General features: G+C 38.1%; 2 protein-coding genes across 7 annotated transcripts in view; both read left to right on the top strand.

Annotated features, from left to right (window-relative positions):
- LOC112452378 (dynein heavy chain 2, axonemal) overlaps window positions 1-8,111 on the top strand; it is a 52,422-nt gene extending 44,311 nt beyond the window's left edge. The window contains exons 50-63 of the mRNA XM_025012542.1: window positions 299-511; window positions 816-1,031; window positions 1,219-1,369; window positions 1,682-1,831; window positions 1,912-2,044; window positions 2,752-3,096; window positions 3,632-3,904; window positions 4,493-4,837; window positions 5,065-5,202; window positions 5,466-5,742; window positions 5,931-6,341; window positions 6,549-7,067; window positions 7,623-7,773; window positions 7,909-8,111. Of these exons, the coding sequence (XP_024868310.1) occupies window positions 299-511; window positions 816-1,031; window positions 1,219-1,369; window positions 1,682-1,831; window positions 1,912-2,044; window positions 2,752-3,096; window positions 3,632-3,904; window positions 4,493-4,837; window positions 5,065-5,202; window positions 5,466-5,742; window positions 5,931-6,341; window positions 6,549-7,067; window positions 7,623-7,773; window positions 7,909-8,063 (3,477 nt within the window). The 3' untranslated portion in view covers window positions 8,064-8,111. The remainder of the gene's footprint in view (window positions 1-298; window positions 512-815; window positions 1,032-1,218; window positions 1,370-1,681; window positions 1,832-1,911; window positions 2,045-2,751; window positions 3,097-3,631; window positions 3,905-4,492; window positions 4,838-5,064; window positions 5,203-5,465; window positions 5,743-5,930; window positions 6,342-6,548; window positions 7,068-7,622; window positions 7,774-7,908) is intronic.
- Window positions 8,112-11,019: 2,908 nt separating this feature from the next.
- The window catches only part of LOC112452369 (protein tincar), a 151,011-nt gene continuing 143,434 nt past the window's right edge, over window positions 11,020-18,596 (top strand). For 5 of the 6 annotated variants that reach the window (XM_025012534.1, XM_025012530.1, XM_025012535.1 and 2 more), the window contains exon 1: window positions 11,020-11,970. The gene's annotated coding sequence lies outside the window, so the exon portion shown is untranslated. The remainder of the gene's footprint in view (window positions 11,971-18,596) is intronic. The other variant, XM_025012537.1, reaches the window with a different exon arrangement.

Genomic DNA, 18,596 nt, shown 5'->3' on the forward strand with positions numbered 1-18,596 from the left:
CGACTAGCAAACTCACAAGTATTTACACAGTGATTGGCGTATAATATAGAAAATATTTAACATTTATTAAACACACAGTAAATGACAGCAAGCATATAACCTCCAAATTTGAGGTTATATGCTTTGGCCAATAACCGCCAGTAAACGCCACATTACTAGCGCCAGTTTGTATCAAGTGTTTACACTTGCATTTTTACTGGCGTTAGTCGACTGGCGCGGCCTGGCGCCACCAATCATTGCGTGTGAAAACCGGCCTTAACTTCGTATAATTACTCTCGTATAATTCTCTTTCTCTCAGGCTGAACTATTAAAGCTGAAATTAGAGCGTGCCGGGATGTTGGTGGACGGTCTTTCTGATGAACGAATTATATGGGAGAACACAGTGGCGTCATTAACCGAGTGTTTCGACTGGCTGCTCGGTGATTGCTTGATATCTACCGGATTTGTGTCTTACCTCGGTCCGTTTGTATCCAGTTATAGACAGGAACTAATGAGCATTTGGTCCAAAGAGGTAAGTTCAAAATTCGTTTTCCTCTTTCTTTTCATAATTCTTCATCAAACCGCATTGAAAATTTCTCTAGAATTTCTCTTGAAATTTCTCTCCGTAGAATTTTCAAACTAATGACGCATTACATGCAATCTCAATCACATTTTTGTAACAAGGACTATTAAAATAGAATAGAGAAAATAGGGGATTAATTTTCGTTACGTATATTTTACATTTTATATTTTTATTTTATCATAAAAGCGATCAGTTTCTCTCATATAAATAGCAAATTAATGTCCGTACTGTAATTTATCGAATGGTTATTAAGGTGTATGATAGAGGAATACCGACATCACCAAATCTAGATGTGAGGGAGTTTCTAGCTGATCCATCGACAATCCGGGAGTGGAACATTCAAGGATTACCATCCGATGGATTCAGCACAGAGAACGGCATCATAGTGACACGAGGAACACGTTGGCCCCTCGTAATCGATCCGCAATGTCAGGCGGTGAAATGGATCAAAAATATGGAGGCGAAAAACGTAAATGTCCGCGGTACCGCGGCACCGATATCCATCAAAGAAACTAATACCCCTCCAGCAATACATATGCCAATGATATATTGGATTTTACGTTAAAATTAAATAACTAATTTGAGATGAAACGATTTTAAACCGGCGAAATCAGAGAATTTACTTTATCATTTTAATGTAACAATTATAATCGCAGTCACTGAAAGTAATCGACTTTGGTCAAGCGGACTTTATGAGAGTTCTGGAAAAAACAATTCAGTTCGGAAACCCAGTACTGCTCGAAAATATTGCAGAGACCCTCGATCCGGGTTTGAACCCGATTCTCCAAAAAGCTTTCATTAAATCAGGTAGAATTTAACGTCGCTATTATATAATTATATTCGCGTAATTTTGCAATATATTTCTACATAAATTATAAAAAATTTATGTATTCATTAAAATTAAAAAATGTTAAAAATTATTTTTAATATAAATATCTATTTACATCGTCAAAGAGAAAAATAATATAAATAAGAAAATATTTATATATTTTTTGTATATTTAACTCGGATCGGATTAATTCAGTATAAAACAAAAGCAATATTTAACATAAAATACAGGCACTAATTTTGTTTCATTTTGCCTATTATCTTCATTATTCTACGTCTCTGACGCTGCAGGTGATCAAGTGATGATCCGATTTAACGACAAAATGATCACTTACAATGAACAATTCCGGCTGTTTATGACTACGAAACTCTCGAATCCCCACTATGCTCCGGAGATTTCAACTAAAACGACATTATGCAACTTCACCATTAAGGAGCAGGGTAACTAATAGTCTTATCGTATACTTTAGAGAAAGATGGAACAAGATTAGGGAATATAACTCTACCCCGCGCGTGTATAGGGCTTGAAGCGCAGCTCCTAGCAATTGTGGTCAGGAAAGAGAAGCCGCAGCTCGAAGAACAGAAAGACAATTTGGTTCTCACAATCGCATCCGATAAACGGACTCTCAAAGAACTAGAAGATAAAATACTTTAGTGAGTTCTACGAAATTGCCATAGGGCCCGTATTCTCAGTTCACTTTTATCGATAAATGCGCGCATTTATTTCTGAGATTCTATATATAGTATATGTAACATAAACTATGTGCTAAATGCGCTCATTTATGATAAAAATGAACTGAGAATATGGGCCATGAGCTTTAAGTTCAAACGTTTTTCGTTGTTAAACGTATAGACTTACGCGCGATGTACTTTATTCTACACATAATTGAATATATTAGTCATCCAGCAAGCAAACTGCTCGCAGTATAACAGATTGGCAGCAGATTTGCTCAGATATCGCAGATTCAGTAGTATTTGAATCCACATTAAACTCGTGCTTTGCAGCACACAGTAAAGCCTGTCAATATAATCTGACAACAGATTGTCGGCAGAAACCGAACAGAATCTGTCATTTCGTAAACATTTGAATGGAATACATCATTTAAATAGTTATGAAATGGCAGATTTCGTTCGGTTTTTGCAGTTTCTCATTTCCTGCTATCATATTCTGTTAACAGATTTTATTACATTTTTACCGGCATCCTATCGATAAAATTTGCAGCAGGAACTTTCCAAATCTATTCTCGATATATTTGAATATTTGTTAGCCGGGTATTTGTTTTAATCGTTAACTCTTAATATTACTTACAAATAATTAACTGAGATAATTAACAAAATATGTCAATATGTTTTCTTATTAGTTTGCTGAGCGTGGCGGGAGAGACTCTTCTAGATGACTTAGACTTGCTAAATACCCTGCAGACATCAAAGGCGACGTCTATCTCCATTCAGGAATCTCTAACTGTTGCTGAACAGACAGAAAAAGAGATAAATATGGCGAGAGAAGACTATCAGCCATGCTCGAAGCGTGCCTCGATTCTTTTTTTCGTCCTGAACGACATGAGCGTTATCGATCCCATGTATCAGTTCTCCCTCGATGCATACAACGCACTGTTTATGCTTTCCATCGACAAGAGCCCTAAAAAAATAAACTTACACGAGAGGATCAATAGTTTAAATGATTATCATACATACGCGGTTTACAGGTATAATTGAGTGCAAAAATCCATTTTTTAATTTCTTAATTACAAAAACTTTGATTTTTACTGATAAACAAGAGTTACGATTCGAATTTCTGAATACTCTGCCTTCTTTTATTCTGTGATGTCTAACTGTCATCATTAATTTGCATTAAAACGAAATAACTAGGATAAATTGCAATCTCTCTTTCATAAAACGATGCATAACACCGTTTCAAACGATAATCCTTTAAAAGAATTTTTTAACATTAATTTAAATGAGAATGTATACTAACGTAATATATAATCTTGGCGAGAAAACTTTTTTAATGAAAAATGTATCTTGTTTTTACTAGTCTCTTATCTTTTACACAGCATCATAAATCAATGTTTTGTTGGAAAATGTTGAGACGCGCGCGCGCGCGCACACGCTCAACGTAATGTGACGCCATGCCGTTACAGTCCTTCTACTTTGCGGATATTTTTTTATATACGCAGAAGAAAAATGTGCAGTCTTAGAGAAAAACAAACTGATCTGATGGATTTTATTTTCGGCGAATAGGAACACGTGCCGAGGTCTGTTCGAGCAGCACAAACTACTCTTCTCTTTTCACATATGTGTCAAGATATTGGATGCGCAAGGTAAGATCATCCCAGGAGAATACGCGTTTCTGCTCCGCGGCGGGATCGTGCTGGACCGAGAAAATCAGCCGGACAAACCCGTGCCGTGGCTGCCGGATGAAACTTGGGACAACATCACGGAACTCGACAAGCTGCCCGGATTTCACGGACTCGTTTCTTCTTTCGAGCAGCTCTCGCGAGATTGGCACAATTGGTGCGTACGACGTCGTACAACGTCACATCGTTATTTCGTCACGCTATTTCGACGCTTCAGCTTCTTTGATAGATCATTTTTACCAGACTCTTCTTTTAGCTGCCTTTGCGGCTAATTTAAGTTGCATGTAACTATGTGCTAATAAAGCCACGAAAAGAAATCAATGTATTTGTCTAATATCGACTTAAAAGACATTTTAGATTTCATCAAAAAGAAGAATTAACTGAGAAACTAGACAATATATAATTTTTTTTTATTTTAAATATAATTTTAAAATCCAACAACCTATTGTTCGTATTTTGGCCGTTGACATTTTTTCATAGCTTTGCTTATAACAAGCGTTGATCTCTCTCTCTCTCTCTCTCTCTCTCTCTCTCTCCCTCTCTCTCTCTTTTTCTCTCTATTAATTCTTTTTAATTTCTTATTGTATTATAACAATATGAAGATATCAGAAAATGACACGTTATATATGTATATTCTTATAATCATTTATTTTGAATATAAACATGATATTCATTAAAAATAATATTTTTTGAAATATATATTTTTATGCAGTATTTTCTCATAAACCCGTTTAACAATCCGCAGGTACATCAGCACCGAACCGGAAGCTACATCGCTGGTCGGCGAATGGGAGGGAGGGTGCAACGAGTTTCAGAAAATGTTATTCATCCGCAGCTGTCGACCTGACAGAATATCTTTCTGCATCATGACCTATATTGTGCGCATTCTCGGTCCAAATTTCGTGGAACCTCCTGTACTCGATCTAAAAGCAGTGCTAGATGATTCTGTGGCGCGGACACCACTGATATTCGTTCTTTCGCCCGGCGTGGATCCTACCGGGGTGCTCGCGCAGTTAGCGGATAATCAGGGCATGACTGCTAATTTCCTAACGTTATCGCTAGGCCAGGGACAGGCTCCTATTGCTACGAGGTTACTTATAAGAAGCATATACACAATTGTACAACATATTTGTGTTATATTACTTAAGATACTTTGAAATCAAAGAAATAAGAAGAGTTTAAAACAGTCGTATTTTATTCTTTACTTTGAATAAAATTTTAAATATGTCAGCTCGATAATATTAATGTTCAAAGTTTGGATTAATATTTGGTACAAAATTCCCCAGTGATTTTCATATTATTTTATTCTCTGCGCAGCATGATAGAGATCGGTGCCAAAGAAGGATCTTGGGTATTTCTTGCGAATTGCCACCTCGCGCTCAGTTGGATGCCCAAGCTCGATAAAATCGTGGAAACGCTCAGCTCTGGCGGCCAAACTTTACATCCAAGATTTAGGTATGCCAAAGTTATGAAATACTGCCTTATTCTTGCTATATTCTTCATGCAATACCATTTTTTCACGCAATGTAGTACGACGGAAGTAATCATAATAAGTATTAATAATTTTAAATTTGTTGTGAATAGTGAAATAATTAAAACAAATATTTTCAACAAAATTTATTACGAAGAATACAGTTATAAAAATCAAAGTATTTATAAACACAACTAGATGTAACGATATAAATGTTTTAAAAATAAACTTTTAATTTTTTTTACAGATTATGGCTTAGCTCAAGTCCGACCTCTCAGTTTCCAATATCGATCCTTCAAGCCGGGATAAAAATGACTACCGAGCCGCCAAAAGGATTAAAAGCGAACATGAAGCGCCTTTACGGTTTAATCACCGAAACGCAGTTCGACTTGTGCCAAGAAAAGTCTAAATATAAAAAGCTACTATTCACGCTGATCTTCTTCCACTCTATTCTTCTAGAACGGAAGAAATTCCAGCAACTTGGTTGGAACGTAGTCTACAGCTTTAACGACTCCGATTTCGAGGTATTTTCAAGCAAAAGTTGTGAGTGTGCACAAACGTCGAAAGCTTTTTATTTATTTTGCAATTTATTTAGGAAGATGGTATCTCTCAAGCCATAATGTTTCTTACAACGTTTAAATTTGTCTCGTCAAAGCGACGCCCGGTGATAGAGAAGCGCACAATCGTCATAATAGCGGGATATCTGTTCCAGGTTTCCGAGAACCTGCTGCAAGTTTACCTGGATGAATATCCAGTCACACCGTGGGAATCTTTGAAATATCTTATAGCAGGTGTTTGTTATGGTGGTCACGTGACCGACGACTGGGATCGCCGGTTGTTGATGACATACATCCAGCAATATTTCACGGAAGACGCCCTGACTACTCCCCATTATCGTTTATCATCGCTGCCCACCTATTACGTACCTCGCGACGGCTCCTTGGATTCCTATCGCGACTTTATCACGATTCTGCCGAACATCGACAAGCCGGAGGTGTTTGGTCAACATCCAAACGCGGATATCACTTGCCTAATGATGGAGGCCAGAAATATGCTTCAGACTCTCATGAGTCTTCAAGTACAAGTGGTCAGCGTCGAGTTGGACGAGGACAAGGAACAGAAGGTAAGTAAATAAAGCTGTTGAGTGTAAAACTTATCTTTCCTGTTTAATTAAAAAAGTAAAAAAAACATAAAAGATAATAAGTAGGCATATGATAGATTATACATTTTTAAACTTCACAAATAGTCTTGATATTTATTCTGTTTTAATCGACATTGTCTGTTATTGTTACTTTATTAATTTTATCTTGAGTATATTCATTTTCTGCAGGTAATGCAACTCGCGAGCGATATTATCTCAAAAATACCGGAAACGATCGATTACGAGACAACGGAGAAACTGATAGGGCCGTATAAAACACCGTTGGACGTGGTGCTTCTTCAAGAGATCGGACGGTACAACGTGCTGTTGGCGAAAACTCGCGACAGCCTTGAGGAACTTCAACGTGGAATTAAGGGATCGGTGGTGATGTCGCGAGAGTTAGAAGAAATCTTCGCGTGCATATACGACGGGAGAGTACCGTCTTTATGGCTGACCGCGTATCCGTCTTTGAAACTGCTCGGCGCTTGGACGAGGGATCTAATCAATCGAGTCGAGCACTTCGCCAATTGGGCTCAAACCACTCATCCGCCATTGCTCTTCTGGCTAGCTGCGTATACATTTCCAACCGGATTCCTTACTGCGGTACTACAAACTTCGGCGAGACTGTGGAACGTATCTATCGATTCGTTGTCATGGGAGTTTACTGTCTTCTCAACGGACGAGTCTGCTATAATCGAGCCGCCCGCGGTAACTACGAGCGATTAGACTAATTGCTCATCGGACCAGTTTCAGTCCGGGACGAATAATATCGAGCACCGTTTTACTATAAGAAGCTTATCCCAGGTAGCAGAGTGACGTCAAATGACGTATTAATAACGTCTTAATGACGTCTCTATATAACGTCAATAAAACGGTATTAATACGTCTTTAGATGTCATCCTGCTACCTGGGATACATTCCTTGCTTGAACAATAGTGTTGATTTGTTAATACAAATATCCCATTTATATAACAGTTTGAGATAAAAATTCTACCGTTCTTACATATGACTAACTTCGAGTACGCAGTAAAATATATTAATTGTGCGAAATTCAGAACGAGAAATTTTCTTACAACAAACAATAATCTTGCATGCCCTTTATATTCTTTCCATAGATTTTCTTCAATACAGAAATTGCGAGAAATCGATTATAGAAAGCATATTATTTTTACTAATTATGATATAACAATCGTAAACGTGCATATTTTGAACAATTGTATATTTACTAATATTTACTTTATTAATTGCATAATTTTATTTTAGGACGGCGTGTACATACGATTCATTTTTCTGGAAGGCGCCGGCTGGGATAAAGAGAATGGCATTCTCGTCGAGCCCGCTCCCATGCAACTTGTATGCAACATGCCGGTGATTCATTTTCGACCCGTCGAGCAAGCTAAAAAGAAAGTCAAAGGTAAAATATAACATGCAAATATCAAAATCACTTTAGGTACTGCGTTCTGATTTTCTTCGCGCGCAAATACGCCTGCGGTCGCTGGAAGAAACAGACTTTATCAATTACAACCAACATTCGCTTTAACTTTCACAGAGTTCTACAGCTGTCCTTGTTATTATTACCCCCAGAGGAGCGGCGACCAAATGAGATCTGCGTTCGTAGTTGCTGTAGATCTCAAAGCTGGAACACAAGGTTCGGACTTCTGGGTAAAACGCGGCACTGCGCTTTTATTGAGCCTGGCCGTGTAAAGTGTTCAGTTATGTACGTTAATTCACGATTTATAAACCTCAGTTTAATTTTAGCAATAATATGAATGTGTAATATTAAAAGCTTTTATCTATTTAAAATATATCTTATTATATTTCTTTATCCTTATTACATTTCTTTATATTCTCTCGTTCTTTTTTTCTGTTTATTTGTGTTATACATAATATGAATTGAATATATGGATGTGATATTTATTATAAGCTAATTATATTTACTTATATATATATTTTATGTGTATAAATTAAAACATATTATATTAAATAATTAATTATAAAATAAAAACAAATAAATTTTTTGAACTATTACATTCATAAGCAAGATTTCGCCTGAACGATAAATAAAGCAACAATGACATATTAAATGAAACGATCAGCACCATCTCTCGTGATTCGATTGCACGATAAATAAATGTATATAAATCAATTATAATTTAAAGTACTTTCTAGTAGTATCCGGATTATGTATATAATTCTATTCCATAAATTTAAATTATTTGTATATAGGTAGAATAAATGATGTTTACAATTATGTTATCATCCATGATTTTACTCAGTCGGTGCAAATATATCGAGTACTGATACTCTTTAGTACTTATCTGCAGATAGTATGCCAATACTCTAATACTTTCTCTTTACCAACGGAGCGTAACTTGCTGCTAATACTTTTAAAAACTTACAGCAGATAAGCATACTGGCATTCATACTTTACAACAGATAAATACATCAATACCTATATTTTTTGGTGTATGTATTAACTGTTATCAATATCCATATCAGCATTAACGATAAAAAGTCTATGTATTTACGATACTAGTTGTGATTTACTGATAAAAGATAAATGTACATACAATTTATCTACCGAATAAAACAAAAATGTATAAATATTATAACGTGTGTGTACATAAAATTTATAAAAAAAAAACAATTTTATATTTATTCAAACTTAAAAGCTTCAGCGCAACTAGTAATTTGTTTAATGATTAATTTTATAAATAAATAAATCTAAGATTATTTAAAATCATAGCAACAATCATAATTTTAATGCGGTGGACTTCTGTGATGGTGTGATGAGAAAAAGCATGTTTAACATGTATACTTCCTGTGATCGTGATTCAGCGAAATAATTCATATAAATCTATACTACATATTGAAAGTTAACAGGTCTTATAAAGATAAACACACCATCATCAAACCTTCCAATTTATTGCGGTATACAAGAAAGCAATTGATTCGGCTCAGTCTATTGCGATAAAATCGGTTTGGGGCTTTCGTATTTACGGTCAGTACACAAGGATATAAGATAGATGAGTCGCAAACTGAAGGAGAGAAATAGGGACGGACGAGACGAGATTAAAGGTCGCTGGTATTGTGGCGGATCACAAGCAGCAGGTCGCTCTCACGACTTTGACCCTCTGTACCACGCAATTATTTCTTATTCTCGGCGTAATGGCGCTCAACGAAGATCCTGGAGCAGTAAAGGTTTCTCTTCTCTTCTACCGCCCTGGGTTAATAGTACGAACGTCACTTCTTCTTTCTCGCCTCAGGTGCTACGTCTTAGCAATGTTCCCCATTTATCTACTTTTCTGTCTCGACATTGCTAACACGAAACTACTCAAACCGGCCTATTTAAAGTTTCATAATTTGCCTTATCGCGACTTACATTAGTGCTGGTCTACAACCTTGCTTTAAAGGATATTTAAGCTCTAAGCCGTAAGAAATTTACCAATCATAATGGAATGTGAGGAAAATACTCGATTTTGATTGGTTAATTTCTTACGGCTTAAAGCTTAAATACCCTTTAAAGCAAGTTGTAGACCAGCACTTATATACTTTCGTATGAATTTTTTTTCTATTGACACCATTCTTTTTGTATTTATCTCCGTATTTTTTATTATACTACTTAAAAGGTAAATGTTGAATGTCCTTTTTTATTTTATTGATCAAGCACTTCCTGCAAATTTTGACTGTTAATAATATTTTAAAACATTTAAAATTTTTCACTTCGCGCTATTTATGCTATTATCTATATATTTTTTTAAGTTACCGTTTTCTTTATATTGCATTTACATCAACTTTTATAATCTACTTGTTGCTGTTTTTAGAATTTTTTTTTAGCAAAGTTCAGAAATTAATTCGAGACTTGCAAAGTTCTCTACTTTCGTTCTGTTTTCGAAATTAGTTAAAAGAACTTACCTTAACTAAATTACGTACGTAAGTATACAAGCCAAGCGACAGATAAAGTCTCGGTTTTGAAACTTGCAAGATAAAAAAAAATCTATATTTGACTCTGAAGCAGGTAGAAATGGAATATCTCCGCTAAATAAATTTATATTGCATTACACACTTTGCGTCCAATGCTGTCTGGCGCAGAAGAATAATAGAGGAAGGCGAATGAGTAATAGTCGCGGATAACTAGACAGCCGCGGAAAATATTTTTCGGTGGAAAGTCTCCCCGTGTAATTCCACAATAATGAAAAGGTCCTAGTTACGGCTGACGTAAGAAATATTCCTGTATTACGAATCTATAAATATTTATCGCTCTACGTTGCAGACAGATTGTCATAAACTAACAATACTCTTTTTAGCGGCATTACTCATAAAGTGCCAGCGACTCGTAAAGAGAAAGAATTAGTTTGCCGGGGTCGCCGGGGAACGCCGGAAGTCAGATGTCAATGCCGACAACGCTCGTTAGTAGTGTATCGCGGAGTCGAAGTATATATTGATACTCAGATACTACGGAGTACCTCGAGCATCTCTAGGCATCGGCAGAAGGCAGGCAGAATCCTGCCGGAGGAGAATCGAGAATCCCTGCCGGCCCGGGGTCAATGGTGGGAGATCGGTGTCGGTCCGTCGGGCCAATGATGTGAGCGTAATGCGCGGCGCGGATGCGCACGAGATCAAAGCCGCCGAACACCCTCAGAGCGAGCGTGGACGTCCGCCGAGGTACACCTGCCGGTGCTCTTGTACGGGATTTTTCGGCCGTTCCCTTCGCGTGCCCGGAACACACCACGAACGGCGGCGTGTGTGGCTCTCGCGGGGATTTCGCGGGACGGATCGCCAACGGCCACGCTCGCCAACGCGTTTCTTATATCAATCGGCATCCGACTCGTCGCCACTCCGTCCCCACTCCCTTTCTCCCGGCCTCCCCTCGGCATCCTCCCCGTTGCGTGAGAAACGGAGCGCAAGATCCAGCGCGCGCTGGTCCATTTCTCCGGAATCTGACAATCGCGCGGAGCAGCAGCGCCCAGAGCTCCCCGGTGCTTGCTGCGTCATAATACGCGCGATCTCGATTACGGCATACCTACGGCGCGGCGTCTTCTCGGCACGAAGAGAAAAAGAAATAATAACACGGAGAACGGAGGAGGTAAAAACGTCACCGCGACGCGACACCGCGATCTTTCGCCGCAGGACGCACTTCGATCACAAATCTCTCGACAGTCCCCGACCTCGCTCCGATGCGGAGCCGCGAACGCCGCGGAGGACGGTGGCGTACCTGATACCAGTGTAGTGAGAAAACAGTGCGTTGTTTAACGTTGTTTCGCGCGCGCGAGTGTAGAACGCGGCGTGATCGCGGACACGTGTGAGTCGAGGCTCGCGGGCATCCCCCTTGGCACCGTCCTCGCCATCCGACAAACGGTCGTGCAAAGAGTCGCGGAATGTAAATACGCGCGCCCGCGACCCGCCGCGCCGCGCGCCGTGCCGTGCCGTGCCGTGCCGTGCCGTCGTTGTTGTTACTTGCCGGATTATATTGGCGATGGAATCGGAATCGTTCGCAGAGTGGTGATTCGAAAGTGTTCGCGCAGCGTTCGAGAGTCGGACTTTATTATCCGCGTATATCGCCGTGGAACGGCACGCCGGAACGCCTTCGGGATTCCTTCGCTCTCTAGAGGTACGTGGTGAATCACAGTTATACAATTATACAGAGTGTCGCGGAGAAATCCAATTCTCATTCAATCGTAAATTGATGAATCTGAAGTCGAGTTTTAATAGAAGGTTTTAATATTCAACTATAAATATCTTGGATTGAAATCACAAATTGATGGATCTGGGGTCAAGTTTTAATAGAAGATTTTAGTATTCAACTTTAATATTTTAGATTGAAATTAAAATTTCTTCAAGAAGGAATAAGAAGGAATTTGAGACGGCATTAAAATTTTTATATTTAATTGTGTGTTAGAATAGTTTAATTTGTCAAAGATTGTTTATTTCTCTTTTATTTATACCCCTCGAAAAATATCAGTGCTTCGATATTTTATTTTCGACAGTTAAAGAAACGATTCGGGATTGATCAGATTCTATCAAGCAAGAAAAGAGCTGGCGTAAAACTACGAATTTTATTTGCAAAACTTTGAATTTGCTATAAATACATGTCTTGTATCAAGTATTCATTAAAAGGAAAAATTGATCTTAAGGTGTACGAAGTTAAAATATGTAAAATTTGTTGTTGAAATGTTATTTTGTTCCTCTGAGTCGCCTTATATATAGTGTTACATGCCACAGGTAAACTGAAGAATTCTATTCTATAAGGTCAATGTAGGAGTAGAAATTGAGATATATATTATTGTAGGTATTGCTAAACCGATGTATGTGTGTGTGAAGGAAAGAGAGAGAGAGAGAGACAGGGAGAGAGAGACAGAGAAAGAGTAGGGAAAGAGGGAGAGAGAATAAGAAAATGACTGTGCAATTTCGTAGAGTTCGCGGTTTTTTTAGAAGAAACATTTCTTGAGCAAACTTACAAATCACATTTGTAAGAATTGCAAGCCATTTGTTATTGTAATATACAGGGTGTTCTAAGTTAGGTCAATAAAACTTCAAGATCTTATAGGAAATTGAATTTGGACAAAAAAGTTACTATAAACATAGGTCTGAAAACGCTTCGTTAAAAAGTTAATAAACGCTAAACTTCAAAAAATCACGTCTTTAAATAATTTTCAAAAATAACTAGCTACTAATTGTTACACTAAAACGAACGTTACGAATGTAGTATTTACACAAAGATCATAGAAAGATTTTTTCAAATTTCTGCTTTTTTTGTTATTGAGTTTATTTTCTTTTAAACGCCTTATCGGAATTAAATAAAATTGGTGTAATTTAGTTTGCTATTTAATTACCCGTAAAATTTATTTTGTTTCTTTTTTTAAAGAATGAAGAGTTTTAAAGGATTATTTTTTTTTAAATTATCGAAAAACGAAATTCTTCGAAATTTATTAGCTATATAACTTTTCAACGAAGCGTTTCCGAATCTATATATTTATAGGAACTTTTTTGTTTTAAATTCAATTTCCAATAAGATCCTGAAGTTTTATTGACCTGACTTGTAACATCTTGTATGTACGTTTAATAATATTATTACGTACGTAACAATACATTTAAAAATGTCTGTATAATATTCGGACATTATTGAGAAAGCTTTTTATATCAGCGGTTTACCTTCTTGATTATATTTAATTTCGAAAATGCAATTGATAAAAGATCTGCAACAAACTTTTCTGTAATAAACCGCGGAGTTGCAACGGTTAAAAATTTTTTGCCGAATACGCGAGATTTCGTGCGCAACGTTAGACAGATAAATTCACCCACGAATATAGCAGACAGATCGAACAACTGTATGCGGGATCTACGGGACAATACGGGGTCTCATGGGACAATACAAAAATATTGGCGAAATGCAAAGTGCAGTGAACTCATCTGGCGCCAAACGGTCTGCACCATGCTTGTTTACATTTTAAAATTTATTTGGCGCAAGAAATGTTTGCTTAACGCTCACGTACGTGATAAACCATGCAAATGTTATTCGAAAGTATTACGTCTACGTTGCGACGATATCAACTTTTTCGTTTTAAAGCCAGGGTTTAATTTCGTGAAAAGAATATTGCGCGGAATGTCGTAACTTCAGATATATAGATATTCGACGAACACTTGGAGCATATCCGATTGCGAAATGTTTATAACCACGTTCACGGCTGAGGCATTTAATTCGTTCATAAAGGATTAAGCGTGGCAGTGGATAAATTCCAGATACAGGATAAACGCACATGTAGCATGTATTACATATGTAACGTATATTAAATATATACGTAACGTACATTAAAATCGTTAAAATCTTACTTATTAACGCACATTTTAACAAGCCCTGATTGAAACGGATTTTTACTTTAAAATGCGACCGTTTCACGCGATATCTGCAAAGCGTAGCCTGTTATAGAACACCTTAACGATCTTCGAGGAACTGCCGAGTAATAAAAACGTCCTTGAAAATAATTGAAGTGTAGTAACCTGCTAAATTCATTCCGCTTCACGTTATTTAATTAATGAAAGATATAGAATAGAGAATTTTCGCGCACGATATATTTTTTTAATAAAAATACAATTTTTTCATAGCACAATTAGTTATTCAATCGTTAAATAAAATAAAAATATACATTTTTATTATGTATATTTCTGTATGAATTGACATGAGAAACAACGATACCATAAATAATAATCAGCGACAAGGCAAGATTATAAAACTTTCCTCGCCATTACCATTGTGTCCAGAGCCCCATGATTTTAACGTTTTCGAACAATGAAGGGTTTAATTAAAAGAGCCATATTAACGAGACTCGTATAACGCAATATTGACTCTCAACGAGACGTGACCGCCCTTCAAATTTCCAACTATCTCATTACTTTTTGCGCTGTGCTTTTTGCGCGCTTACGTCGAGTCTCACGCATTCGGCACAGATCATCGTCGATCGACGATTAATTAAGCTCGATAATCTCGGGATTTTTGTCGAGCTAAACTAGATTTAAGACTGTGACAGGCGACAGGGTTATCCGTGTATGTACACACGTGTCGCACGCGGCGCCCATTGTAGAAGAAGGATTATCACGCTCCGGCTACTCCGGGAGAGGCGTGAGAGAGGGTCACAGGGAGACCGAGCGCGTGTTTCCAAATCGCGTACAACGGCACCGTTGTCCTCTCCATCCCGATTTAGATCCACCGCTATGACGCATACGGTGTATACGTTTCGTCACTGTAAACAGTCCGGGGTCTCGTTATTGTGTCGCCTTGCGGCTGAGAAACTGAGAAGGCGTGAGCTCAGCTTGCGACGCGTCGCGTGGTAGGAGCAGAGTACATTGAGTGACTGAGTGCACATTCATGGAAACCTCACTGATTGATCACTTTAGATGCGCTGCTGTCGGGAACAAGGGTTGCTAGTACAATACATTCGCGTGTCTCACAATTGTAGTAGCGTAAAACGGGTAGAGGAAAACCACTTTCTTCAAATATATCGATTCGCTGAAGCGTATAATTCCGGAACCGACTCGATCTATTTATGAATGGACGTCTATTTTTTGTCGCGCAAGTTATATGCGCAGGCATTTGACTTTGAAAGCTGTGCAAGTATATTGTGACACTTATTTATAACTTGATTTATATATATACGAGATATGATTTATATTGTACCTTGTGTTTCTTATATAATTATTGTTGCGAGAATATTTTAGAATTTAGATAATTAGTAAATTTTATAATTCTATATATGTTATAAGAAACAAATTGCAAGAACAATTTTCTCATTCGTGTAAATTTTGTCGATGGAAACAAAAACGGTTCAGTCGTCGAAGTCTCATGTAGAAGTAATTGTTTCGGTCGTTATTCTTCCGGGACGGAAGGCGGTTCGTTTCAATCACGTGGAAAACAGAGTAAACTGCGTGCCCTTCGAAAATACGTTACCGCCGTCATGCATTCCAGGGGTGGTCGACCTGGCAAAAGTGAGTAATCCCTAACACGCATGCTCCGATCCCCTCAATATCATAAGATACCACGCCAGGCTTGAATGAGGGGGTAGACGGCGAGCGAGAGTGTCGGTGCTCTTCACCTCCCCGTATAATATTTACCATCCTTCTTCCTATCTCGACGTACACAGCCGCGCACGCTTAACGAACACACGCGGCGGCTTGTTGATAGGTGGACTTTGCCGCTACTTACCAAGGGCTGAAAGTCTGCTGGTTCGTTTCATAGCGTCGCGACTTTTCTCCGAAAGGCGGCTTCCCGAATATGAGAAGATGAGAACTACATAGCTCCATCCATGGAGGATGGCAGCGGCGCTTAGCACTCTGCAGACACGCGGCGGTACATCGGGTGACCTTTCGAAACGAAAATTCGCAAAACTAATCATGAGATGTAACGCGCGAGCATAGTAATTTAAACAATTTTAAATATAACTACGTAAATAAATTCTTACGAGTTGTACTCTCATATCATTTGTACGTTCTGTAATTATCATTTATATATCTAGAATTTCAATGTTCTCTGAGATTAGTTTTTCGCTTCTGCTCCGCTTACTTTGTAACACGCCGTAAATCGTCGCAATAATTTTCTGAAGGGAAGCAATAATTTAACTGTCGCGCGGGGAAAGAGAATGAATTTACTCTCGCTCGGCGTTGCGTGAGGCGAAATTGGACGCATGTAGTTAAAATCAGGCGATGTAATGCCGCGCGCTATATCGCATTAAAGTTATGTAAGCTCCATAATTCATGGCCATAGAGGAGGTGAACTAATCGACATCGCCTTACAGAATGTATTTATGCCGGCTTCGGTCGTGACGTGAAAACAGATTGACATTACAGACGTAATGCATGAATAAAATCCGCGGGAGCTTCCAGCTTTTACCTTGTACGTATACCACGACGGATGTGGGTTATGACTTCATATCCTGTTTGTTGAAGCCGTTCCTTTCGCGAGAAGATTTTCGACTGAGCGCTTCCTGATCGATTTTACGTCGTTCGGAGACGCCTTCGAAATCGTGCCTTTCCCCGTGCCGACACGTAGCGAGTTATTGTACTCTAGCGATATGCCGCGCTTATATTTCAACAAAACTTTGTGAGAAAGCTTTTATATAATTATATACAATACTTCGCATAATTGCATAATTTCCGAATGTAGCCGGAGAGTTTTTCTACGAGACGAATTTATATGTACTTAATGATGTACTTACATGTACTGATTGATAAAAAACTGATTGATTTTGTTACTCAATGACACTTCCTTACTGTTTAACACTGAAACATTACCAAAGCAAGTAAGATGTTGAAGTGAATTCGTTTTTGCCGACTTAAGGAAAAGTTTAAGGAAATTTAATCTTCACGCGGAAGAAGAACACGGTAAATTCCTTTTCAGTCTAAAGTACACAATTATTCTCAAGCTTGATATCTGCAGAACGCAAATCCGAAAGGATATGAGGGTTGTCGGGATGTTTTAGATAATTTACTGTATATATTTAACGGTGAGCGCGCACACACACTTCACTCGAATGAGCCTCATTTCTGTGACAATGGAGATAGCGAGTAAAGAGCGCGGTTTTACCACAGTAAACGAATTTGTTATCGTAGAGTTTACGACAGTCTCGAGACAGCAGCGCGCAACGTCGTCAACACTTTCCAGACAAAAACGCGCCTATATCTTGCCAACATAATGAAAAGTTAGGAACGATAAATTCGCGTGAGTTTTTAAGATATCCTCACAGACTGATGCGATTTAAGACAAAATGTTTATTACAAAAATTATGGAATAATTACTTTTCTACGCTATGAATCAGTGTTATAGTTTGCCTGGATTTTGCGTCCTCGTTTTTCAAATATTAATAACGATCATCGCTGTTTAAATATTGTATAATATAAAGAAAAATAACTCTTGTATTATTTATTTAAAAAAATTACTTTAGATGAAATAAAATTTTTATAAACTAATGAGGATTTATTCATCGTGTATAAAATCGGAAATTGCTCTTTTATTTGTATAACTCGATTTCGCTGATTATACATATTAAATTAATTTTGATAAAGTATTAAGAGATTGATTTCATACTTATTAAAATATATACCTGCCCCTGTTAATGGGTACATTGGACATCGATGTACATTGGACATGCGCTCGATGAAGCTCGATTAAGAGCGAATTATTGCGCTTTATACGTCAATTTATCCTATTCGCGCTTCCGTCGTTCATATGAGCTCCAAATGAGCATACTTAACGACAACGCATTATATTCTTCTTCGTTGTATGACTCGGTAACCAATGGGCGTGGCGCGAATTGCGGCATCAGTTTTTGTGATATCGGACGACTTTAATAAAATGCTACTTATGTGCCAAATTGGCTCGGATTCCTGCGGAACACCTATCAAGTCTAATTGTATATTCGTTAATGATATGGGAATACGATACAGAATATATTGAAGTTCTTTGCGGCTCCGCGCGGCTTAGACCGAATTACCGTGCCTTATATATCACATTGCTATATACCCGTCGCGCATGTGCTGAAAAAGAGCACACTTAACAATAAACGGTATTATATTTTTTTTCCTTGTATAAGTTGGTATAAGCAATGGGCGTGGCGCGAACCGCAGCACACCGGCTTTTGTGTTACGGTGCACGTACGCTCTCGCCTTTTGTTGTACGCTGCCGTAAGTCGTTCCGGATACTCCGGAGCCGATCGTATCCAAGACGGAGAGAAGCAGGAGAGAGAGGAG

This window comes from Temnothorax curvispinosus, unplaced genomic scaffold, assembly GCF_003070985.1.
Source record: "Temnothorax curvispinosus isolate PA1 unplaced genomic scaffold, ASM307098v1 QBEX01003323.1, whole genome shotgun sequence".
Lineage (NCBI taxonomy): Eukaryota > Metazoa > Arthropoda > Insecta > Hymenoptera > Formicidae > Temnothorax > Temnothorax curvispinosus.